At 44.0% G+C, this 23,808-nt stretch overlaps 1 protein-coding gene across 5 annotated transcripts in view; it reads left to right on the top strand.

Annotated features, from left to right (window-relative positions):
• The window catches only part of GALNT12 (polypeptide N-acetylgalactosaminyltransferase 12), a 74,332-nt gene that overhangs the window by 23,496 nt on the left and 27,028 nt on the right, over positions 1-23,808 (top strand). For 3 of the 5 annotated variants that reach the window (XM_064490344.1, XM_064490346.1, XM_031450088.2), the window contains 4 exons: positions 2,049-2,180; positions 5,869-5,982; positions 8,381-8,527; positions 10,542-10,981. In XM_064490344.1, the coding sequence (XP_064346414.1) occupies positions 2,049-2,180; positions 5,869-5,982; positions 8,381-8,527; positions 10,542-10,682 (534 nt within the window). In that variant the 3' untranslated portion in view covers positions 10,683-10,981. Of the gene's footprint in view, positions 1-2,048; positions 2,181-5,868; positions 5,983-8,380; positions 8,528-10,541; positions 10,982-12,108; positions 12,792-23,808 lie in introns of those variants that run through there. The other 2 variants (XR_010382749.1, XM_064490345.1) reach the window with 2 other exon arrangements.

The following is a 23,808-nucleotide window of genomic DNA, read 5'->3' on the forward strand; positions in this document are numbered from 1 at the left end:
TGCTCGTGATACAAGCATGGTAAAACTTTATCCCTTCCTGTATCATCATTACAACAGACGGTTGACTCTCATTATTCACAGTAGTTATGCTCTCTACAGTCACCACAGACACAGAGCTCAGGACTGACTACTGAGCCGTTGCTCTTGGTGGAAATACATGGTTGGATTCCTGCAAACTTCTCACAGGGGGACGTGTTTTGTCAACCAGTCAATACATGACTTGGTTTTATGTGTGTTTCTCTTTAAATAGCTTATCTAATATGTATTGTTGATTGATTGCATAGAATGCACGGTCAACAACACTGTATAACTCGTGCCCAAAGCTCATCTAATGAACCTGTTTCTCCATGAGGCACAGCACAGCCTTCTTGCACTAGGAATACTGGACAGCACCTCAGCACTATGCTTGCGGGCCATTTTAAACTGTGAAATCACTGACAAAGAGTAGAACAATCTGAAAAATGTGGAACTAAATAGACCATGAACAGGGCACTTGTTCTCAGGACTAGAGCTGAGACATGACCAAAGCTGGGAATGTGCATGGAGAGTGACTCAAGTTTTTTGTCTCTGTGTGCTGCTTGTCCGTGGATCACTGTGAAAGCCTGAAGACACCACAAGTATTGATTTTTGGGTTACAAATAAGTTTTAGCAAACAGGTGCGCTGACTGTGTACATCAGCTCCACACGCCCCAGGACAAGGCTCCCACTTACCCTATGTTCACATAACTAAGGCGCTGCTTGGCAAGACAAGAAGGTCTGCTCCAAGACCTCCTTCCCAGCCACTTGATGGAAATCTCTTCTTGCAAATCCTTACAGCAACCCATCAAGGTAGCTCTGAAATTTTCATTTTATAGATAAGAAAACTGGAGCTCAGAGAGAGGGTGGTTTAAGGAGCTTGCTCAAGGCTGCATGGCTGATGCAGATGGAACTGGGTCCAGTCCAGTGCATCTCTCTCTGCTCTGTAGAGCCCTGTGGACCATTACCCTGACCTCCCCCTGGGCGTCTCTCTGCCTCTGGGATCTAGAGTCACTGCTTGCTCTGTCTTGCCCACCCTGTAGGGTAGGAACATCTGCTCTTCCCTGTTATGCAGTCTGGAACCCACGGTTCCCTCTTCCTGAGGGTTCCCAAAGAATAATGCCATTAGAGGGGCACTGCCTGCACCTTTTGTCCCAACCCAAGGGCCAAGTGTCGAGATGGATATTTGGTTGAAGATGAGGGCACATGACCCTCATCAAAGAATGAACTTCTGGGAAATAAGCAGAAATCTGAAATTTTATTCAAACATTTTTCCTTATCATTTCCATTTTGTCAAATATTTAACTTGTCAAATGTTAATAGTTTAACATCCTTGTGCAGGGACAGTCATATCTCTGCACTCAGCACTTCTCTTGTGGCTGCATGTTTGCTGTGCTAAATAGAAACTTGCTTTATTTGGGTATTCGAACGATCTTAATCATTGGTTTGTCCATAAAACTAAACTTCCACAAGTATTTATTATCGCTGTATTTTGCTCTTACCATCAGAAGTATGTATTTAGACTGCAATAGACCAAGCACATGAGAAGGTTTGCATCCATGATTTCCTCTAGAATACCAACCTGTGTTTGACAGTGCGTGTTCAGGTGTCCGTGGTAAATCAGAACGTCATGGCATACGTGTGCTACTGATGTGCTAATGATCTGTAATCGCATGCTCATTGGTGATGCCCGGGACGAGGGATGCTAGTGCAGCCCCAGGACTTGGCTCCCTGATTCCATTGGTAGGTGCTTTGTGTCCCTCCCTCGTGCACCTGGCTGCTCCTCCCTGTACCGGAGCACCTGGGAGTGTCGTTTGTGCAACAGTCTCTCCTGCTAGGGTGCAACAGCCTCTCCTGCTAGGGTGCAACAGCTATGTCTGAGGCTGTTTCTTGTTCTCTGTGCCCTGTGCAAGGTCCTGCATGCAACAGGTGCTCCATAAAAGCTTATAGAGTGAGTGAGCATCAGTGGAGAGAAAGGATTTGATAGGAAGCACTGTGACCTGCTGAAGCTCACTGTTTTGTCGTTTTCTTAGGAACCCTTTGGGGACGTGACAGAGAGGAAGCAGCTCCGTGCAAAGCTCCAGTGTAAGGACTTCAAATGGTTCTTGGAGACCGTGTATCCAGAACTGCATGTGCCTGAGGACAGGCCTGGCTTCTTTGGGATGGTGAGCGAGGCGGGCCCCTGCTCTTGGCTTCCCCGTCTGATTGACGAACCCTGGCCAAGAAAGGCGCCCTTCATGGGGACTGCTGGCCTCTCCTACATGCTTTCCCCCCTCTTTATCCACTGTCCTTCCTTCTCCCCTTGAGTATCTTGGCCTTAGATCCAGAATGTCAGCACTGAAAGCACCTCAAAATTGGCAAGTGCAGCCTCCTGAAATATTTTACAGATGGAAACTGAGGCTCACTTGATGTTTCCATGTCCTATTTTTCACTTGTTCCTTATCCAATTACTTCAAGCGTCAATGGCTGGACCAGTTACCAGTTGCCAAGTCAGGGGTCCACAAGAGCCATAGTGGGGAGGGAGAGTCATTTCTGTTATTTCAAAAAACCTAAAAGAAATGTTTCTGGGATGAGGTCAATGAAAATGTCCAATGCCTTTGGCTTTTGCTTGGAACTCCACCAACCTAGGGAGGCCTCCTCTGCTGTGTTGTATTCATCAGAAGAGCTGGTGTTCCATTCTGGAAGTCTTGATAAATACAAAGCACAGTATTAACATGCTAATTTCAGTTTTCTTTACAAAAACAAAACAGAGAAACGCAGAGAGAGTGGTGTAGTGAACTCCGTCCCCAAGATTCTAGAATTAGCAGGATTTTGCCTCTCTTGATTTCCCTCTCCTCTGCCCCACCCTCCCACAGTTTCTTTTTTCCAGCAAACCCCAAGCATCACGTCATTTCACTCCTCTTCACCCAGCGTGCATCTCTGCATGGACATTCTTACAAAACCACAGGCCATTATCACACCTAATCAAATGAACAGTAATTTCTTGGTGTCATTTAATATCCAGCCAATTGGATTCCCCCAATTTCTCAAATTTCTCTTGTATTTGGCTACTTCCAATTGGAATCCAAACAAGGTCTACACATTATATTTGGTTATCATGTCTTTTCTCCTAAGTCTCTCTCTCTCTCTCTCTCTCTTTTTTTTTTTTTTTGAAATATAGTCTCTTGATTCAAGGCAATCTTCTTCCCTGCCCCCACCCCCTTTGTTAATGCCTTTAACTTGTTGAAAAACAGCATCAGTTGCACTGTAGAGTGGCTCACCCTTGGAACTGTCTAATTGTTTCCTTGTGGCATCTTTTAAATCATGCCTCTTTCCCCTATATTTCTTTAAAATAAAAATGAGGTCTAAAGTTTTGATTGGAGTTGGAATTAAGCTTTTTGGCAAGAACACTTCACAAGTGTGATTTGTACTCACATTGCGTGGTTGCGGGAGTACATAACCTCTGGTCATCCTGCCTCGAGTGATGAGATTGATCAGTGGGTGCGTGGGGCATCACCTGGACCACCTATTAGCAGGTGCCACTTCAGTCTTCCAGCTAATGTTTTAAGTAGCCATTAGTAATCATTATCTAGATCCGTTATTTCCAGTGGCGTTGCCAAACAGTGGTTTTTCTAGTTCTTTCTTTTCTTCTGCATTTATTAGCTGGGATTCTTCTACAAAGGAGAACATTCCCTTGTTAACTAGAACAGTTTGGTATCCATGAAATTTAGAGTTCATTCAGAAGCGACATAACAGATTCTTAAGTCTTTCTCTTTATTTGACTATTTGCCGAGCAGGAGTTGGTACTTTAGTTTCCTCCAGTTTTATGCAATGGGTTGTATTTGTGTCTGTTGGCTCATTTGCTTTTTGGCTTTTTCTTTTGAGTATCATTGTAGATCACTGGGTTTTTACACGGCCAATTTAGTCTTTCAATTTGTCCTGTCTTTGACAAGTAGGAATCTATTTAGGCTTCTGTGATCTTGACGCCATGGTAACAGCTTTTTGATTGCTTCCTTGACTCTGGCCACACTTATCTTGCACATTTGCTGCCGTTCCTCTCAGAAGCCTTGATCGTTTTAGTGAGGGTTAGTATTCAGAGTCCTCACTCTGGATGCTAGTGCTGGTCTTTGTCTCAGAAACTATAATGCCAGCTACATGTGTAATTTAAAAATTTTAGTAGCCATATTGAAAAAAGAAACAGGTGAAGCTGATATTATATTTTATTTAGCCTAACATATCCCAAATATGATCACTCCAACATGCAAGTTGATATAAAAATTAATTTACTGAGATTTTATACATTCTTTTCTTCATACTAAGTCTTGAAATCTCAGTTTGGACTGGTCACATTTCAGGTGCCCAGTAGCCACATGTGGCCAGTGAGTACCATGTGGGCTGGCACAGCTCTACACTTTCTCAGTGGGCAGAGAAGGGAATACATATTATTGAGAAGTAAATCATGAGCTCTTATTGATACTTCAAATTCAAATGTAATTTTATAGGATTTTTTTCTTCTTTGATATTATATTTTTTCTTGCGCTGAAAATCTTGGTTTCTAAAAATACTAACCTAATTACTTTATTTTAAAACATATTTTAAATAGTTTCCAAATAATAATACAGTATTACCACTGACAGTCTGATACTGAATGAATTTTGACTTCTTGCAGCTCTATTTATTTATAGATTGTGTTTCACTAGGGACGTGTACTCAAATATACTCTGCTCTAAAGTCATTCAAAATTATTCTTTTCTCTATGTTTATCATCAACTTAATATAGTTATCTTGATTAATCTCAGTTTTAATCTTTAGGGAGTTCTCCCTTTTTTCTTTTTTTTTTTTTTTAATATTTTTGCATTTTCTTTGGTAGACAAAATCTTTTGAAAATAGGGAGCTCATTTGAGGTCAAGGTCCTTTGGTGATCAAGAGTGGGTACCACTTGGCTTAATGACATTTGAGTCCTTCTAAATCTAAGATGCTCTAATTATTCACATCTCCTGTTCCCAGGTTCCTTCACAAAGCAAAGGGACCTCAAGAACACAGAGGTCTGCGTTTTATGAGCTAGTGGATTGTGGATCCCTTCTTTCTATATGGCTGAGTCTTATCCTCAGAACCAGGCTAGTCAAAGGTAGACAAGGGCCAGGGCAGGAGTAGGGTTCTGGAGAAGCTATCGAGGGTTCTTTAACCTCTTCAGAAAGGGATTTGGAAGATGCTCTAGTCTTTTTTCTGGAGGCTCCTGGAAGGGAGGAAGAAGCATGGAACCTCCCATGGTTTTTTGCTCTTAGACTGATTAAGGGGATTTAGATCCAAAAGTATCTTAGAGATGACATTAGGTTAGGCAATGTTGAGTGATGGAGAGAGCACTGGACTTGGATTCTGAGGTCCTGGATTCAAGACTCAAGTATCTCCACTCATCTGTGTGCAGATCATTGGCTCTGTATTACACTGTTCCTGTAATTTACAATGGTGGCCTTCTGATTTGAGATATGCCTAGTCCTGCAACTGGGGTGTCCTTTGCAGGTGCATAATAGCAGGAGCTCCTTGGTACGTGTGCAACGTGACAACCCAGCTATGTTTGGACTAGTGCAGCAATATGGCTGCACTAATTAGACATGAAGCAGTGTGAGGTCTCAGGCCATGAAGAGTTAATCTCTCTGCTCTTCAGGTTTCTCATCTTAAAATGAGGGTTGTGACTCCTGCCTAAGGTATAGAATGGGAAAACACTTTAAAAATCAGAAATAGAAGGGGCTCTTAGCACCGAGTCCAGCTCTTTACGCAGGCACTCCTCTCACTCCGTTTACCCGCCTCACCGCCTTGGGTGGAATCTGTTGTGTATAAACGTGGACCAAAATGCCACCTTTGTGTTTTGTTTAGCTCCAGAACAAAGGACTGAAAGATTACTGCTTTGATTATAACCCTCCCAATGAACACCAGATCACAGGACACCAGGTCATTCTGTACCACTGTCATGGGATGGGTCAGAACCAGGTGGGTGCTGCTGCTTTAACAACTTGTTTTCAGGCTGTGGGACCATGGACAGCGGGAGGCTCTGTGCTCAAGGAATCAGTGATGTGGGCCTCTAAAGAGGGAGATGAGGAGAAAAATCTATGCGTTTTAAAAATATTTAATATGTGATTTTTTATTATAGAGGTAATATATACTCATCACAAAACATTTGGGAAATATAAAAAGTGGAACAAGTAGTGAGTGACAGGACCCAGAGCAACCACCATTATAATTAAGACATATTTACTTCTCGCAGGGTAATGGTCCTAGAATAAAGATTAAAGAGGACAATCAAATGCAGAACATCAGTGAATCCTGGTCTGGGGAATCTACACATGCACAACTCTAAAGCACGTTTGGGGGCAATTTGGAAATTTGGACATGGACTGTATATTAGATAATATTGTTATTTTGCTGTTAAATTTCTTGAATGTCATTATACTCTTGTGGTTACATAAGAGAATATGGTCTTAAATGCTGCACGGTACAGTATTTAGAGATGCTGTGCTTCCTGCAACTTTCTATAATTGTTCCTAGGGGGGAAAATTATATATGTACACACACATACATATGTAATAAAAGATAAAACAGTGACATATATACACATACACCTGCTTTATCTCTCACTCAGTGTGTGTATGTATGTAATTATATGAACATACGTATACGTATATATACACAGAGAGAATGGGGAGAGAGAGGTGCATATATGTTTATATACTCTTTTATTTACATATACACACATTTATCTACTTACACAGAATGAGAGAAAGAAAATATGGCAAATGTCAAAAAAAAAGATATATTTACTTCCCATCTTTTTTGTGCCTGACCTGGGGATTATGTATTTTAAATAGTTGTTATAATATCTATATGTTTTATATTCCATTATTTCCATCACTTATACTTTTCTAGTGTTGTTAGACATCCTCTGAGAATATCATTCCTAATGGCCTCTTGATATTCCTTTGTGTGGCTGTATTAATTACTGCAGAGTAACTGACTCTCTGCCTCCCTGTTTTTGTGATTATAAATAACCCTGTCACTAACATCTTGGCTCAGAAAAAAAAAAAAGAAGAAGCATCAGATGTGCATTTCAGCTGACTTAATTAATACTTCAGTGGAATTACAGGATTTGATGTGTCATGCCACACTGCAAAGTGGTTTTTAGGGCAGTTGCCTCAATTGGGCCCCAGGGCGGTCTGTCTGGGTTAAGTGTTGAACTTCAGGCTGGGCAGGGGAGTAAGACCTGGAAGATCTGAGGACCAGAATAGGACCCCTGTCCAGGGAAGCAGGGGCCAGTGGAGGATGCAGGAGAGAGCAAAGCATTAGTTCTGGACCTTCAAAGCCTTACCGTCCTAAGAGGTGTCAGACACTGGAGACGAGGGTTGGGGATTCAAGTTTTCCTCCAAACTGGAGTCACCCCAGTTCCATCTGAATATTACACCCCATTATGGTCAACAGTAAACTTTCATAATTCGGACCCCTACAATGTTAAAATTTTCGGGTTCTTCAGCCCCTTTTAGAACAGTGCTCCTGAGAGGTGCCCCCACTGGTACTATCAGCATCACCTGAGAGCTTAGAAGTCCAGGTTCTCAGACCCACCCGATCCCTTGTGAACCCATCTCTTGTCTTGACCCACTTTCAGGGAGATCGTTTGAGAAGCACTGCTCCACGTGCCTTCAGAACAGCCACCTGTGCCAGAATCTCAGGAAGCAAGGGGGTAGGGTAGGGTGGATGGTGGCTGCATGTCTTGTTAGAAGTGTAAAAGTGCGGCTTCCTGGGCGCCATCTCAGACAAAAGGAATCCTCCTCCTCTCTCTGGGAGCGGGGCCCAGAATCAGCATTTTCCTAGACACACTATGGTGGGGAAAACATTGCTCTGAAAAACAAGCCCCCCCATTAGCAGTCCTGTTGCTTGCTGTGCACAGCACCTTACAGTCTCCCAGGCATGGTTGCATCTATGATATTTGGAGAGGAGGAAGAGGAAGGGACTGAAGAAAGGGAGAGGAAGTAGCTGGCCAAGGTCACAGAGAGCCTTCAAGTGCTGGTTCTGGGACCAGTCCATCTTCTTTCCCACCCTTCTGCCCCAGCCCAGGGTTAGGCACAGAGGGTGCGGGGTGACCCAGGCACCAGCCCCGCCCTCACCATCTAGCAAACGAGGAGGGCATGAGAAAGGGCGCCTCCATTCGCACTTGCTAAGCACCCCGCCAGAGGTGCACTGGGTGCTGCAGGGACACACGTGGTGTTGGTGGGTGAGGGGAGAGGGCTGGACTCCAGCACCCAGGCCCTGCTGACCCAGATTCTTACCCCTCTTTCTAAAGATTTCCCTCTTTGCACATCAGAGGGTAACTGGTGTATATTGGCTGCTCCATTTCTAGTTTTTCGAGTACACGTCCCAGAATGAAATACGCTATAACACCCACCAGCCAGAGGGCTGTGTGAGTGTGGAAGCAGGATCGGATGTCCTCATCATGCATCTCTGTGAGGAGGCCACCCCAGAGGATCAGAAGTTCATCCTGCAGGAGGTAATCAGGCGACCTCACGCCTTTCTTGCTGTTGGTCCTGGTCCCTCAGGCTGCAGAGGGGAGTGTGGAAGTAAAGCGAGTCCCTAGCCAGTCTCAGGGATGCAGCCTCTAGCAGAGACCAGGAACTTCACAGTGAACCCGAGGGGTGGCAGTCCTATTGAGGTCCTGTGGCATCCAGCACCAATTTCTGTCTTTCCTCACTGTCCACTCCCTTTCAGCCTCCCTGTCCCCCTCACACTTTGAGCTGCAGCTGGCTGGAATGGGAAGAGGAGCTGTCCCCAAAGCATTTGGAGATCACATGGGGTTCAAACAAGGGAAACAGATAGCCACGTGTAAGGACATGAGGTTAGATCCAAGTATGAGCCACTCCCGTTGCCTCAGCCTCATTTTTCCCAGCTCTGAAGTGGGAACAATAATCTCAACCTTGTCTACCTCTAGTAAGGAGTACAAGTATGGCCAGAAATAGTCTTTGGAAGGTGTAAAGCTCTACAGAGATTAGTTTTTACTGGTGGTACAGCAACCAGGAAAATACCTCTCTGATGGAGTTGGCGCTCCGTCGGAAGAGTCACTGTTGATTTGGAACTGGGTGTTATTTCAGGCCCAAAAGGCACTAACCCCACCACATTTGCCATCAGCCCATGATGCAACTCATACATCAGTCATAGCCTGTGACTCACTAAAAAGCGCTTGAGGGAATAAATCCAAAGAAAATAACTCAAAAGAAAGAATTAGTTCACTTTTAGCGCCATGGGAGGCTTTCATTCCCAGTCTGGCCCCAGGGATGGAAAGATTCATCATACTACTTAGAAATGGATTCTTTCTAAGTATGATTAGAAGTTGGAATATGTTTTCTTGTAGAAAATGTTATGATTAGCAATGAAATTTGCAGGTTACCTGGAAAAGTCAGACATCATAGTACTGCCTATTTGATATAAAAAATAGTAGGGAAAAATGCTTCTGTGAACCCCAAAAGTTTGTGATCCTTTGTAACGCCCTTCTCTACCCTTCTTTCTTCCAACTTGAAGCTGTTGTAAGCCATCAGGGAATAGTAATACAAGATAGGAGTCATGAAATTGGTCTGAAACGTCATTAAAATCTTATCTTAAAAATCTTAAATTTCAGTGACCATTTAAGGAAGTTTCTTTAGAAGCGTGGGAGGTGGGGTGCTTTATTTATTTACTTTCACATTATTCTACAGGCAATTTGTGAGCACTTTTAAAGGCTTTCCAGGTTAATGTTACTGAGATTCTTCTGCATCTGATTTTATTTCCAAGAGTTCTCTTTCCCTGGAACAGGGATGCCACTTGCTTTGCCTTTTTGCTGCTCAGCCATGGTGAAGTGCCCTGAGGGGGTACAGCTTACAACAGAGAGAGGTGGAGGGAAAGAATAAACTCCAGAACTTGGGGAGAGACATGCTGAATTAACTCAGCAGCAGTTGGTGAAAAGAAGAGACAGGGGAGGTGTTAGAGATGGTCATTGTCCTTTGGGGTTTGGGGATTGGCACGGTCTGCAGAACTTGCTTCCTCTCTGGTTACCTTGTCCTCACCCAGCTGGTCTGTGGCTTAACTGGGACTAAAGCCAAATTTGCTGATTCTCCATTTAAATACATGGGAGAAAGAGACCCTCAGGAAGGAATTAGTCGACCTAAGGGAAGTGGAAGAGATTAATACAGGATCTTTGGTCCTGATTTTCCTCAAGGAAAGGATGTCAGTTGAGGGTGAGATATAAGATCTGACAGATCCCAAGAACAGCCAGCAGGTGGCACCATCGGTCCTGACGGTGGAGTCGAGGACCCCAGTGAAGAGCTCCCGCAGAGGCAGGCGTGGCAAGTCTGTGCATGCCTGGCCCTCTCTCTGCACAGACAGTCCTGGGTTGCTTTCGTCCCTGAAGGCGCTGACTGCTCAATAAATATTTCTGAAAGGATAAAAATCACCCTGAGCACTTAAGGAAAACATCCTTTCTGAGGAATTGCTTGTAATTCTCTTGAATGTTGAGTGTCTATTATCTTTTGTAGGATGGTTCATTATTTCACGTACAGTCGAAGAAATGTGTTCAGGCCGAGAGGAAGGAGTTGAGCGACAATTTTGTACCACTCTTACGAGACTGCACCAACTCGGAACATCAGAAATGGTTCTTCAAAGAACGCATGGTATGAAGTGTCACTGTACCACGGAGCCTGTCAGAGGAGATGGGGGCCCCCAGGACTCTGTGTTTAACAGAGACTTAGTACAGTGGCAGACCCACTAAAAACTTGGCTGCTCTTTCTTTGATCAGAAAATGATTCTGTGATTTGTGAAAATGATGTTAGATTTAGTAAAAATGTGAATAAGCTTTGTAGTGATTTTGAAAACTTTAAAATTGTTGCCAAATGCCCTGTTTTCAGAGGGTAGTCATAAAATGTTAACTCTTGGTATTCAGAGAATTAAAACCTTTAACTATTTTTCTATCAAGATATATAGTCTACTGTCATTTCTTTTTTGTTCCCCCTAGCAACAAGGTAAATATTTTATTTTGGTATTTGCAGGGATTCCTGTTTGCCTGGGTGGAAATTAGACTCATGTAATGTACTTTGCATAAACTGGTAATACCTCAAGTATTGGGTTAGAGTTTTCTCAGTGTAGACAGGTGGACACTGGGAACATTATATTGATTTCTTTAGACTATTGAGATAGCCTAGGTTTATTAAATAAAGAATGCTATTTAGTTTTGTGTTGCTGCCATGGTCAAAATTACAGTTAAAGTTTATGTTAACTGAAGAGAACTAACCAAAGCTGAAATTTCAAGAGAACAATTTGATGTACTGGGCTATTACAAAGTTCCACTACACAGGGTAGACTTCTGACAGTGCCTAGCTGTGGTCTGGCTGGCTACTTTTAGTAATTACCACAGTGACTTTAAAACATGTTTATATCACTTTAAATTTTGATCACATGTTAGTGTCAGGAAGAAATTTAATTTTTTCTGTGAAATTCAGTTTTCAAATGTGTTCATTAATAATATTTGGTCATTTAAATTCATGTTAGATTTTGTGCTGCAGCAGCTGCTACAGTTTCTCTCAGTAACTCTGATGTGAGAACTAGCTCAGATCTGCTTCTGAGATCTGGTCAACCTGATAAAGTCACTATGAGTGATTAAAAAAACCCAGCAAGAACATTGCAGATCTTTGTGTTTGCAAATTAGTCAGATGTGAGAGATGAAGACACACATGCATTTAATTAAAAAGCATCAACTTTTGTCTCAGGCTTTTTTACACATTCTCCTCTGAGGGATCTAGTTGAACAATCCCCCAGGAACAAATCCAGATGACCTGGCTTGGATCAATCTGATGCATCTTAACCACTCTGAACTTCAGTTTCTTAATCTGTGAAATGAGAACAATGAAACCAGGCTCTTGAGGTAGTTGTGAGGATTATATAACATAGAGCAGGTGAGGGCTTAGCTTAGTCCTTGGCATACAGTAATGGGGTCCATTAAGTTTCTGTTTTCATACATGCACTTTATAAAATGTGAAGCACAATAAATTTCAGTAGGTGTTTACTCAAGAATAAATATTAAATAATTTAGTCATTTTATCTTTGCAGGATTAAATAGCTCCTCAGCAGGCAGGAACACGGTATGAACTCCTTCCAGTACAGCTCAGTCCTCTCGTAAATGTCATGTGCTGTGGGGCCAAAGCATCCCTCCTCCACTGTGGTAACTTTTAAAGCAGGTGAGGTGCCCCTCTCGGCCTGTGATGGAGGTAAGCAGTCTGCTCTGCCCCCTCCCCCATGCCCTTCCAGTCCGAGCTCCATTGAAGGGGTGTCAGCCCTTCCCAGGGTGTAGGAAGACAGTTTGGGCAGACAGAAAATTAGTGCTAATCAGCTTCATAATGAGCGCTGGAAAGCTACACAGGCTTTTTTTGTGTGTGTTCACTGGGCACCACTGGTAATTAGCTTTGCTTGAAAAGTCATCCCTCTTACTCCTGCCAGCAGTTTATATGTGGTCGTTTTTAGGGTGGAAGAACTAATAAAAATATTCAGGGTGTCAAGGGAAATATTTGCACAGACTGGGAGGCAATTTATAACATTTTGAGGAACCTTTCCCCTTCACTTTCTCCTTCTCTGATGGATGAGGAGTCTCAGCCCTGCCCCACTGGAAGGTAGAGATTGGCCTCCAGCCCTTGAGTGTGGAGTCAGGAGTCCTGGGGACCAGCCCCAGTTGTGGTGGGCTGTGTCCCCTGCTAGGACTCATTTCCTCATCTGAATAATGGGGATAAAAGTATCCTTTGTTGATTTCTTAGATTTTTTTTTAGTTACTTTGTTAGTGGTTGCCCTAGGGATTACGTTATGCTTCCTGAATTTATTGCAGTCACTTTCATTCTTAGTATTGAGTTAAATCCAGTAAAATTTAGCAGATTTGTATCAGTATAGCTTCTGTCTCCTCCTCTGTGCTATTATGGACATATATCTAGATGTTATTTAAACCATTGTTAAATTGAGTTTATATTACTTTACATAATAAGAGAAGAAAAGTAAAAAAAAAAATATATATATATATATATATACAATATACACACAGTCTCTTATATTTACCCACATATGTGCCATTTCCCATGCTTTTCATTACTTCCTGTGAATCTGAGAGACCCTCTGGTGTCATTTTCTTTCACTGTAAGGCCTTTCTTTGGGATTTCATCTAGGATAGGACTGTTAGCAATAAATTCTCTCAGTTTTTGTTCATTAGGGAATGACTTTATTCTGCTTTCAATTTTTAAAGAGATAGTTTAGCTGGATATAGAATTCTAGTTGACAGTGATTTTTCCTTCCAGCACTCTGAATTTGGGATTACACTACCATAGTGCCACCATTGTTTTCAATGAAAGGTCATCCATAATCATTTTGTTGCCTGTATGTGATGAGTCATCATTCTCTTGCTGCTTTTAAGATTTTCTCTGTTTTTCAGCAGTTTAAGGTATGTCTAAATGTGGTCTGTGTTTATTGTACTTGGGGTTCATTGAGCTTGGAATGTAATTTAATGTTTTTAAAATCTACTTGGGAAGGTTTTAGCCATTGTTTCTTCAAATATTTTTTCTGCTCCTTTCTCTGTTCTGGATAATTTCTGATGATCTATCTTTAAATTCACTGATTTCTTCTGCCATCTCAAACTTGCTGTTGAGCCTGTGTAGTCATTTTATTTCAGTTACTTTTCAACTCTGAATATCCATTTGGTTCTTTTTTGTAGTGTCTTTCTCTGTTGAGATTTCCTATACATTGACTTACTGTTAGCATATTTTCCTTTAGCTCTTTGAATATAGTTTTCTTTAATTATTTGAATATATTTGTAATACCTGCTTTGAAGCCTTTGTAACTTAGCAGCTGGAAACGTTAAACATACTATCTCATAGTTTCTGTAGGTCAAAAGTTCAGGCATGGCTTGATTGGATTCTCTGCTCAGGGTCTCCCAAGGATGTCGTCAAGGTGTCGACCATGGCTGTGATCTCATCTGGGACTCAGGGTTCTCTTCCAAACACAATAGTTGTTGGCTGAATTCAATTCCTTGAGGCTATAGAACTGAGGACCTCAGCTGTAAAAGGCCACTTACCATTCCCTGCCATGTGGCCTTCTCTATAACATGACAATTTTCTTCTTCAAGGCCAGTAGGAGAGTATCTGCTGATTCATGTCTCTTTTAAGTTGATTAGTTGATAACTTGATTAGGTCAGATTGACCCAGAATAATCTCCCTTCTGTTAACTCAAAAGTCAACTGATTAAGGACCTTAATTACATCTAAAAAATTCCTTCACTGGAGTAATAGCTCATCATATTCACAAGTCCTGCACACATTCAAGGGCAGGGGATTAAACAGGGCATATATACCAGGAGGCAGGAATCTTGGGGATCATCTTAGAATTCTACCTACCACCATCTACCGTAAGCCCCCAATAATTCACATCCCTTCCACATGAAAAATATATTTACTCCTTTTCAAGGTTCCTCAGAGTCTCATCTCATCACAGCATGTGTTCCAAATCCAAAATTTAATCATCTAAATCTACATCTTATCACCTAAAAGTTCAAGATCTAAATCAAGTCCAGGTACAGATGCGGCTCCTGGGTGTCATTCAGTAGGTGCAGCTGCTGGGACAAAGTTGCTTTCCATCCATAGACCTGTTACACTGAAGAGGCTGTTTATTCTCCCCAAACACTGGCAACATAGAGTAGTGAGAAGGCATAGGATAATGTTTGTAGATGCTCTGGCTCAAAAAAGGGGAAAAGGTCAGAAGGAGTCACAGGTCCATAATGGTTTTGAAATCAGGTAGATGTTTGCCTTTCTCGATTTAATTTCAAGACCTGTGAATAATCCTCACGGGCTCTTGGCTCTTTCTTCTGGGCATGGGGTTCCACCTTCTTTTCATCCTTCATATTTTATGAAAGATAACACATTTGCAGCTGAGTAGTTTTATGAACCCTGCTTCCTGCAAGTAGAATTTGGGGAGTCCAGCCACCTCTTCATTTTGTTCTCTCTCTGACCCTTTTCAGCCAAGCTGGCAGGATTTCTGCTGAGATAGTCCTCAGGAACTGTGTGGGTCTTGCATGGATTCACTGCCTTTCACTCCGCTAGACAGAAGCCACATCCACAGATCTTTTCAAACAAATCTCTTTTCTCTCTTGGCCTCTTGTTTAGATGGCTGAGTGATAATGACCTTAAGCTTCCTAGATGCTCCTGGTTTAGTCAAGGAGATCTGTGACATGCACACACTCTTAATCTCTTAAAAGCGGCCTTTGTGTGACTGAATGTTCTGACCTTTTGATCTTTCTGAGGTTTCAACGAAAGGTTGTACAGTCTCACACTCAGCCTTTTCTCTATGCCACACTTTGAGCAGCTGTTCTGATTTTTAGCATCTTTTGCCATCTGGAGAGGCTGAAAATTTTCTAAATAATTCAGTCGTTATTTTTTGGTGTAACGGTTTTCCCTCTATTTATCTCTCTGCTCTTGCATTTTACCAGGAGCAACAAAAAAGAAACCAGGCAGCACCTTCAGCACTCCTTGAAAATCTCCTTAGCTATATAACCAGGTTCATCCCTTCTAAATTCTGTGTAACTGCAGCAGACAATGTTGCTAAGCTTTCTGCCACTGTATAATAAGGATCTCCTTTTTTCTACTTTCTAATGACATGCTCCTCACTTCCTTCTAAACCTTCATCAGCAGCGTTGTCAACATTTGTATTTCTACTAACAATCTCTTCGAGGAAATTTAGGCTTTTTCTATCATGTTTTGCAGAATTCCTTCAGCTTCCTCCTGCTGCTCAATTCTGATGCTGCTCCCACATTTTAGGTATTTGTTACAGTGGCATCTCACTTCCAGGTACCAAAATCTGTATTAGTTTTCTATTGCTGTATAGTACATTGCCACAAACATAGTGGCTTAAAACAGCATCACTTATTGTCTCCCAACTCCTGTAGGTCATAAGTCTGGGCATCGCTTAGCTGGGTTCTCATCTCTGGGTCTCACTGGCTGAAATCAAAGTGTTAGTTGGGTCTGCTGTCTCAACTCGGACTTAGGCTCTTCTTCCACGCCCACAATTCATTGGCAGAATTTAGGTCCTTGTGGTTGTTGCACTGAGAACCTCAGCCCCTAGAGGTCACCTGCTGAGAGAGTCTCCTGCTGGCGTTGAAGACATCAGCTGCCATGTTGTGATGGGCCACATGGCTAGAGCCTGAGGTGGCCTCTGGGAGCTCAGGGTGGCTGAGTTCATGTTGAATTTGTGGAAACAAAGACTCATCAGTGTGATTATGACATTAAAAACCATAAGACAATGCAGGTACATTTGAAACTCTGGTTCAGGGGTGCCCATCTCATCAAATGCCTACTTACTCTTCCAGAAGGTTCCTTTATTGAAACTTGTAAAAATTCCCAAGAACCTGAACCTTCATTGCATAACAGGCTCCTTACATGTCAGTGGGAAGAATTTGTCTTATTTGTGTGAATCCATTCTGGATTTCTTTATGGGCTGAGTATGTGTTAAAGTTAAATTTTCCGTGCTGACTAGCTTCCCTTTTCTCCTTCCACGAAAGCAAGTGCTTTTCACAATTTAACGTGCACGGGGGTCACCTGGCATCTTGTTAAAAGGTAGATTCAGGTTTGGTAGGTCTGGGATGGGTTTTGAGATTCTGCATTTATCACAAGCACCCAAATGATGCCAGTGCTGCTGGTCTTTGGACCAAATTTTGAGTAGCAGATAATTCAAGTGAGAATCAGAAGAAGGCTCCTAGTTGGCTGGTGACTGGTGTCTGCTCTCGCACACACACTAGATGGTGTTGTCAGCTCAGGAATTGCCACAGTGCTTTAGTTGCGTCCAAGTCTGTTGATCTAAAAACACCTTCCAAGTCTTAGTTCCATGGGGTGCAGGCTTGGAAGGCACCCGGAGATCATCCTGTGCCCAATGTAGCTGACCGGGGGTCAGTGGGGAGTAGGGCGGATGAGGTCCCTAAGGGAAGGTGTTTGAGAACACACAGCAAGTTAGGAACAGCATTTTCTTTGTCAATACTTGTCATTCTGTGTAGTTATCAGTGTTCTAAACTTGGCCTGGGTGTGTTTTTCTTAAAGTGTTAAATTGGCACTCTTTTTAAAAAATTTATCTTAAAATATTGGCTTTGCTGTATTACATTAAATTATAATGTAAAATTAGTTTCCTATTTTGATAAAAAGTTCTAAAGACTTTGCCATGTGGTTTGTTGTATCATAGCCACAATGTTTATTTGGCAGGTGAAGTTGGAAATGCTGGCCTGTTACAATCTCCTACTGTTTGTGAGGTTTAATGCACTGCACACCAAATTTCTCACAATGATACACAGCTTTAGAATTTTCTTTTCAAGGGTATTATTTTGTTTGATCCCATAAGGTCCGCTGGATGAGGATTACTGTCTTCTGTTTGTGGCTGCTGCAGCTGCTGCAGCTGCTACTGCTGCTAATAATCATAATCATAACAACAACAATAATACCATGAGTTGGGCACTGTTCTAAGTACTTCATATAAATGAGCTAATTCAATTCTGAAAACCCTCAGTGAAGAAAGTGTTGGTCCTCCCCCTCCTCCTTTCACCTCCCTCCCTCCAATTTAAATGTGAGGACACTGAGCTCAGAGAGGGTAGGGAACTTGCTTAAGGTCACACAGCTAATCAGTGGCAGTGCTGGGATTTGAACCTAGACAGTCTTACTCCAGACTCAGTTGTAACTGCCGTGTCCTGGTAACTCCTGGAGGAGAGGGGAGGCAACTTGCCCACATCACATAGCTCATACACCCCGACCACAGCCCCTCCCCTCACTCTTACTCCAGTTACACCATATTGCCAGTTATGGCCTGAGAATTAATAAGAGTCTGTCCTGCTTGGAGAGTACAGCGGTCACAGCAGTTTCACATCCCTGGGCAATCACATTCCCTTAGAAAGTGCCAGCTCAGGGAGCAGAACAGGGGACAGTGCTCCAGGCGCAGAGCTGCTGGGGGTGCAGACCTGCGCCTCTGGGTGCCATGGTCTGGGTAGAACTCCATCTTGCCCATACCACACTCCACCCTCTTTCTGTTTACAACGAGGCAAGAGTGGGAAAGCAGGATTCAAGAGCGGTGCTTCAGTTTCCCCTTTGAGATTCTTGTTGCAGAGCCAGGCCGTCCCACAGTCTGTGGCCAGATCAGCTGTGGTTGCCCCATCCAGCACTTCTCTGTCTTCAGAAGGCTGAAAGCCCATGGGACTGAGAGTTCTGTCCTGTCTGCTGTGTCATGATTGCTCTGTGAATCATCTTGAACCTTCTTTTACAAGGCAAGGGTCAGTGGAACTGATTGCTCATCAGACTATAAAGATTTTTATTTCAGTGTCCTAAAAAGAAGTTGCCAGATGGGTGTGTCTATTGGGCAGCTCTGGTTATTAACTCAAGAGTGATTGCAGAACACCACTAGATTCTGATTGCCAACGATTACAAAAGGAAGCGGTTACTGGGTTATAGAATTTGTTGGGACTTCACAAGTTATGCATTCAGCTCCTCTTAAGCAGGAATCCCTCCTCGTCCCCATTAGTGGTCAGTCTACCCTAGCTTGTCCACTGCCAGCGGGGGGTGCTTCCCACTTCTCAGGCCATCCATTCTGTTCTTGGATAGCTTCTTACAAAGCTGAGATCTGTCTTCTTGTAGCTTCCTTATTGCTCTGGGCCTCCCTGGGAGGCCACCCAGCATGTTTATTCTTTGCCCCTTGGAAATTCAAGGAGAGAGGATGTGTCTGAATTTTCTCTGCTCCAAGCTAGCCAGCCCTCCCTTCTTCAAACCATCCTTATGATAGAATGTGGTTTTCACTGGAGTTCTGGGAGGAAGTAAAGATAGACATCTGCATTAAATCGGTTGCATGTAACCAGAGGTCAAACTCCATTCCCAATCCCTGCAGAGAGGTCTAGTCTAGCTCAGGCTTCCCCAGATTCTCTGAGGGTAATAAAATGACATAAGTAGGCTGTGGAGTGGGGAGGGAGGGGCAGTGTGTGTGTCTGACAGCAAGAGTGAGAGACATGGTAAAAGAGGAACTTCAATTTCCATAATAGTCAGTAATTATGGTCTAAAACGCAAAAATCTTAAGAAAGCAAGGCTAACGTGTTACTTGAAATAACAGAGACAAATACTGGAAGAAATCGCTGGAAATGTTGAGAGGAGGGTCTCTCCTGAAAGCCAGGTCTGGGTGGGGTTAGAGAGGGGTAGGACAGGGGACTGCTGATTTTATTATAAACCTTGAGTACTGTTAGGCTTTTTAAGCTAAGTCCATGTACTTAAGCTAAGTATATCTGTTGAAAATTATCTTTAGAAATTCTCCCAAGTGGCGTCTGAGCCCAAACTCTTGTTAGTAGGGAAGCAGTCAGGGACCTAGGTTTGCTTTACCTGGCAAGCTAGATTTAAAAGAGGTACAAATATGTAGAAGGACAGACCTTCTGCAAATTCTGTTTGGTGAACCTGCCAGCTTTGCGATTTTGGGCAAGTTACTTAACTTCGCTGAGCTGTAGTTCCTCATTTGTAAAATAGAGGTAATGCTAGGACCTAACTCGAGGGAGTCGTGAGGATTAAGTGAGATGAGGTGGGTTCAGAGCACCCCGCAGAATAGGGTCTCAGGGTCCATTCAGTGACCAAAGATCCCTTGTTGCTCCATCCCAGAGGTATCCTGAGGACCCAAGCAGCCGTCAGAGACAGCACGTATCTCCACTCCCGCCTGCAGAATGTTTGTGCTTCATGAAAGTCCTGGATTCTGTGCTGTTCAGTACCTTGGGGCAGAACAAGTGAGCAAAAGTCCTTGGCGGTTCCCAGTCCTCCTTCCCTCTCCATCTGCTGGGAAATTAGCTTTTCAGCCCTTCTCCTCTCATAACTAGTTCATCTCCAGGAAAACTTTGAACCCAAGAGCTGCATGGAGTTTCGGAGATCCCTTTAGTCCAACTTTTTGCCGTAGAGTGGGCGCACTGTTCCCCGAATGGGGTCAGGAAGGGGGCCCCCAGGCCGGTTCTTCCTCTGTGCCCACAGGTAGGGGACTGGAACGTGAGTGTCAGGCACTCTTCAGAACTCTAGTGGGCCACAGGATTTGGAAGACTCGGGGAGCTTGTCCCGAAGTGGACCAGGCTCAGCTCACTCCTTTTGGAACCAGAAAGTAAAGGGAAATAAAACTTCCTTTTCTGGGTAGAATTCTGGACAGTTCTGGGAACTTGTCTGCAGAGCAAATTGATTTATGGTGATCCAGCTGTGAGGAACTGTACAAAACAGGGATCAGAGGAGATACACTCCAGATGTGGCTCCATTAAAGGCAGGGGTGGAACAGTGGGGTTGAGAGACTTCTGAGGCCCATTGGGCCATGGAGACCGAGAAAGTATGTCCAAGGGCCTGTGGCTTCCAGCTGCTGATTCTGAGCTAGAAAACAGCTTAGAACTCATTCTGTCCAACCTCTTGAAACTAAAGGTGGCCCAAAGAGGGAAGGGGTTTACCCAGCATCACACAGTGAGGGGAGACAAGGCTGGCACCAGAAGCCACATCTGCTGCTGCCAGTCCCAGGGTCTGTCTCATCACCTGCCCTGCCTCTCACTCCTGCCTTTTAGAATCCATCTCAAGGCTGTCTTCTTAATTAAAAGTAGAGGGAAGGCTTAACTGTGCTACTCTGATGGTGAGTTGCCCAGAGAGGAGACCGGGCTGACCCTAATGCTGAGGGTGGGGAAACTCCCTCCCTGCCTCGTGGGCTTCCGAGGCCCCACGTTGTGGGCTTCTGTTGGAGCATTTGGTCCCTGCGCTCCTGGAGCTGGACTCAGGGGGACTTTGCAGGTGCCTGTTCTCTGTCCTCTGAGAGTGAGGGCAGGATGCCCTCCTGCTGCTGCCTCCCCTGGAAATAGATTTCACTTTTTGAAGCTTGGAAATGAGATTCCCGTTCGGCAGAATCTCAGATCAAGCCTGGTCTGCGACTCCTACTACAGGACTCCTGACATGCATTGTCTTTTTTTTTTTTTTTTTTTTTTGGTAACACTGTTTTTTCCAGATTATTAAAAAATGCATGCTTAGCTTAAAATTTGGACACTTTGCAAAAACATCGAGAAATTGCTTTAGTTCTCACTATCCAAAGACAGCACCATGTGGAAGTATTTCCTTCCAGCCTTTTTTCATTATTACAGTTCCTTTTATTTGGCTGAAATTGGCTCAGTGAAGATGGTTCTGTCCTTTGAGGAAATGTAGAATTAGTTTCCTTCCTCTGCCCATAACAGGGGTTCAGATGTGTGAAGATGATATGCGTCTCCAGATTCTTCCCAACTCTGGGAGAAAACTCAACTCCATTTTAAATACTGAGATTTTTAACAGTTATGATCATTGCCATTTATTAAGGGTGCACTACTTAAAAGGCACTAATTGATTTTCATACATTACCTTGTTTAATCTTCACAACAACATAACAAAGGAGGTATTTTCTAGCTCCAGTTTAGAGGGGAAGAAACTGAGGCTCAGAAAGGATGAGTCCCATTTGGGCTGATGGGAAATTGAGTTTCATGAGATTGTCACCTCCCTTAATCTGGCCTTTTTATCTTTATTAATACAGCCTTACGAAAACTACCTCTTGAATGCCATACTTGCAAAGCAAGCCTTTACATTTGTTCCTGAAAAATTCATCTCCTTCATTCTGGCTCACAAAGATCTTTCTTTTTTCTCTCTTGTTATGATATCTCTCTGATGTAACGTGACTCATGGACAATTCCTGGCAATAATTTTTTTAAAAATCTCCTAGCACTGTCCCTGGCACATAGTACTCACCCAGTACCTAGTTGCTATTATTACATAAGGTGGGTGACACTGTTTGTTTGGTTCCCTGGTTTCCCTCTGTTCCCCACAAAACACAGAACAATGTGCTAAAAGTAGCATCGTGCTAAGGAGGGGCCCATCCACTGTGGTTGGTCTCTAAGGTATTTTCCAGAAGCATCCTTCCTTTCCAGTTGTAGGCAGAAACAAGAAGCCAAGAAGATGCTTCCTCGAATTTGGGCCCCCCTGCCGCATGCCTGGCCCCACCCTTCCCCTGGGGTCGCATCATTCCAACCCACTGGCTGGTGTGACGGGTCTGTCTGTCTGTGGGGAGAAGACACCCCGCCCCCATGACATGGTGGCCCGCCTTGCTGCTGCTTCTGCTGCTGACCCCTCAGAAGAGACGTTCCTTCCAGCGGGGTGGAGCTGTCAAGATGGATTTTAAAATATGGGTTGTATTTTATTTTAATTTTTGGTTGTTTTCTAAATTTGGTCACAATCATGTCGTCTGGTTCTAAAAAGAGGCAAAGGAAGTAGCTGCCCTCTGGGAAGGTCCCAGAGAGGAGAAGGGAAGAAGCCCGCATGCCTCCCTGCTGACTGTTCTGCTTCCTTCCTGAGCTCTTGACAGCCGGCTCCGTGGGAGTGAAGGGACAGATACGGGCCTGAAGGTGCCCACATGGTCTCTCTGACCTGGGAACTTCGTGGAGGGCAGACTGTCACTTGCCCCTGACAATTTGCCGAGGCTACTGCCCCCCTACAAGTGCCAGACAACGCAGACCCTGTCCCGACCCCAGGGAGCGAAAGCCACTTGGGCCCACCCAGTGATTCAGGGTGGACATGGAGAGATGGGAGGAGCCTGGAGAAAGGGCTGATCCTGTCTTCCTCATAGAGGGTGACAGCTGTGCAGGCTTGAAAGGTTGAGCAGGCCGTGAATAGGTAGGGGAAGGGCGGTCCAAGGGGAGGGCAGCCTGATGAGGAATGATGGGCGGTGGTGTTACTGGAATGTAAGGAAGAGAGGCTAGGGGGTGAGGCCAGGTCCTGGCTAGGTCCACAGCTTGAGGGGCTTGAATGCTGAGCTGAGGAGTTAGCCATCCTCCTGGAGGCAAGGAGGAGAAATGGTCTTTGCAGGCGGGACAAGACTGCAGCTGTCCGAGGAGATGCTTCCTTCCATTGCATCATCCTTCCTTGAGTGTCCATCCCCCACCAGGGAGCTGCAGAGGGCTGGGATTTGGCTTCTGTCTGCAACCCTGCCCTGAACCTCTCCTGCCAAGGTCAAGGACCTCTCGTTTGCTAAATCGGTTGATAAGTTTTCTTCCTTGTGTTCCTGCTTCTCACCGCTGCATTTTGCCTGGTCCATCCCTGCCTCCTAGCATCCTCTCCTCTTGTGGCTTCTGGCACCACATCTTAGTTCTCCACCCACCCCAGACTCTTCTCAGTCACTTCTGTGGGCTTCCTTTCGCAAAGCTTTGAACCACATTCCTGGGATCCCAGGGGACTGTCTTGTGACCCTTCATGTTGTCCCTGGGAAATCTCAAACACAGATGTGGCTTCAATGCCACTGGTTACCTGTGTCTGTCAGGAACTGTATTCAGCTGCAAATAACAGAAACCTGAGAAACAGTGGATTAATCAAATTCGAGGCTTTATTTTTCTTACACAAGAGGACATCCAGAGTTAGGCATTTCAGGGCTGATGTGGTGACTTCATGGTGCTGTTACAGATGGAGGCTTATTCTGTCCTTTTGTAGAGCCATGCTTAGCATGTTCCTATCACCTTGTGGTTGAAAGATGGCTGACCCTCACCTCCTTGTCTTTATTCAAGGAGAAGGAGAAGGAGAAGGGGAAAGAGCAAAAGACTTGCCAGCTGAGTCTGTCCCACGTAAAAGAGCTTTCCCAGAAGACTGTCCCCATTTCTGTATTAGTTATTGCCACAGTAGTGCTCTGTAACAACCACCCCTAGACTCAGTGTAACAAGCTGATTCAGACTCAGACTAACTGGTTTTGGCTCTCGGTCAGC

The sequence above is a fragment of the Camelus dromedarius genome, chromosome 10 (assembly GCF_036321535.1).
Source record: "Camelus dromedarius isolate mCamDro1 chromosome 10, mCamDro1.pat, whole genome shotgun sequence".
Taxonomy (NCBI): domain Eukaryota; kingdom Metazoa; phylum Chordata; class Mammalia; order Artiodactyla; family Camelidae; genus Camelus; species Camelus dromedarius.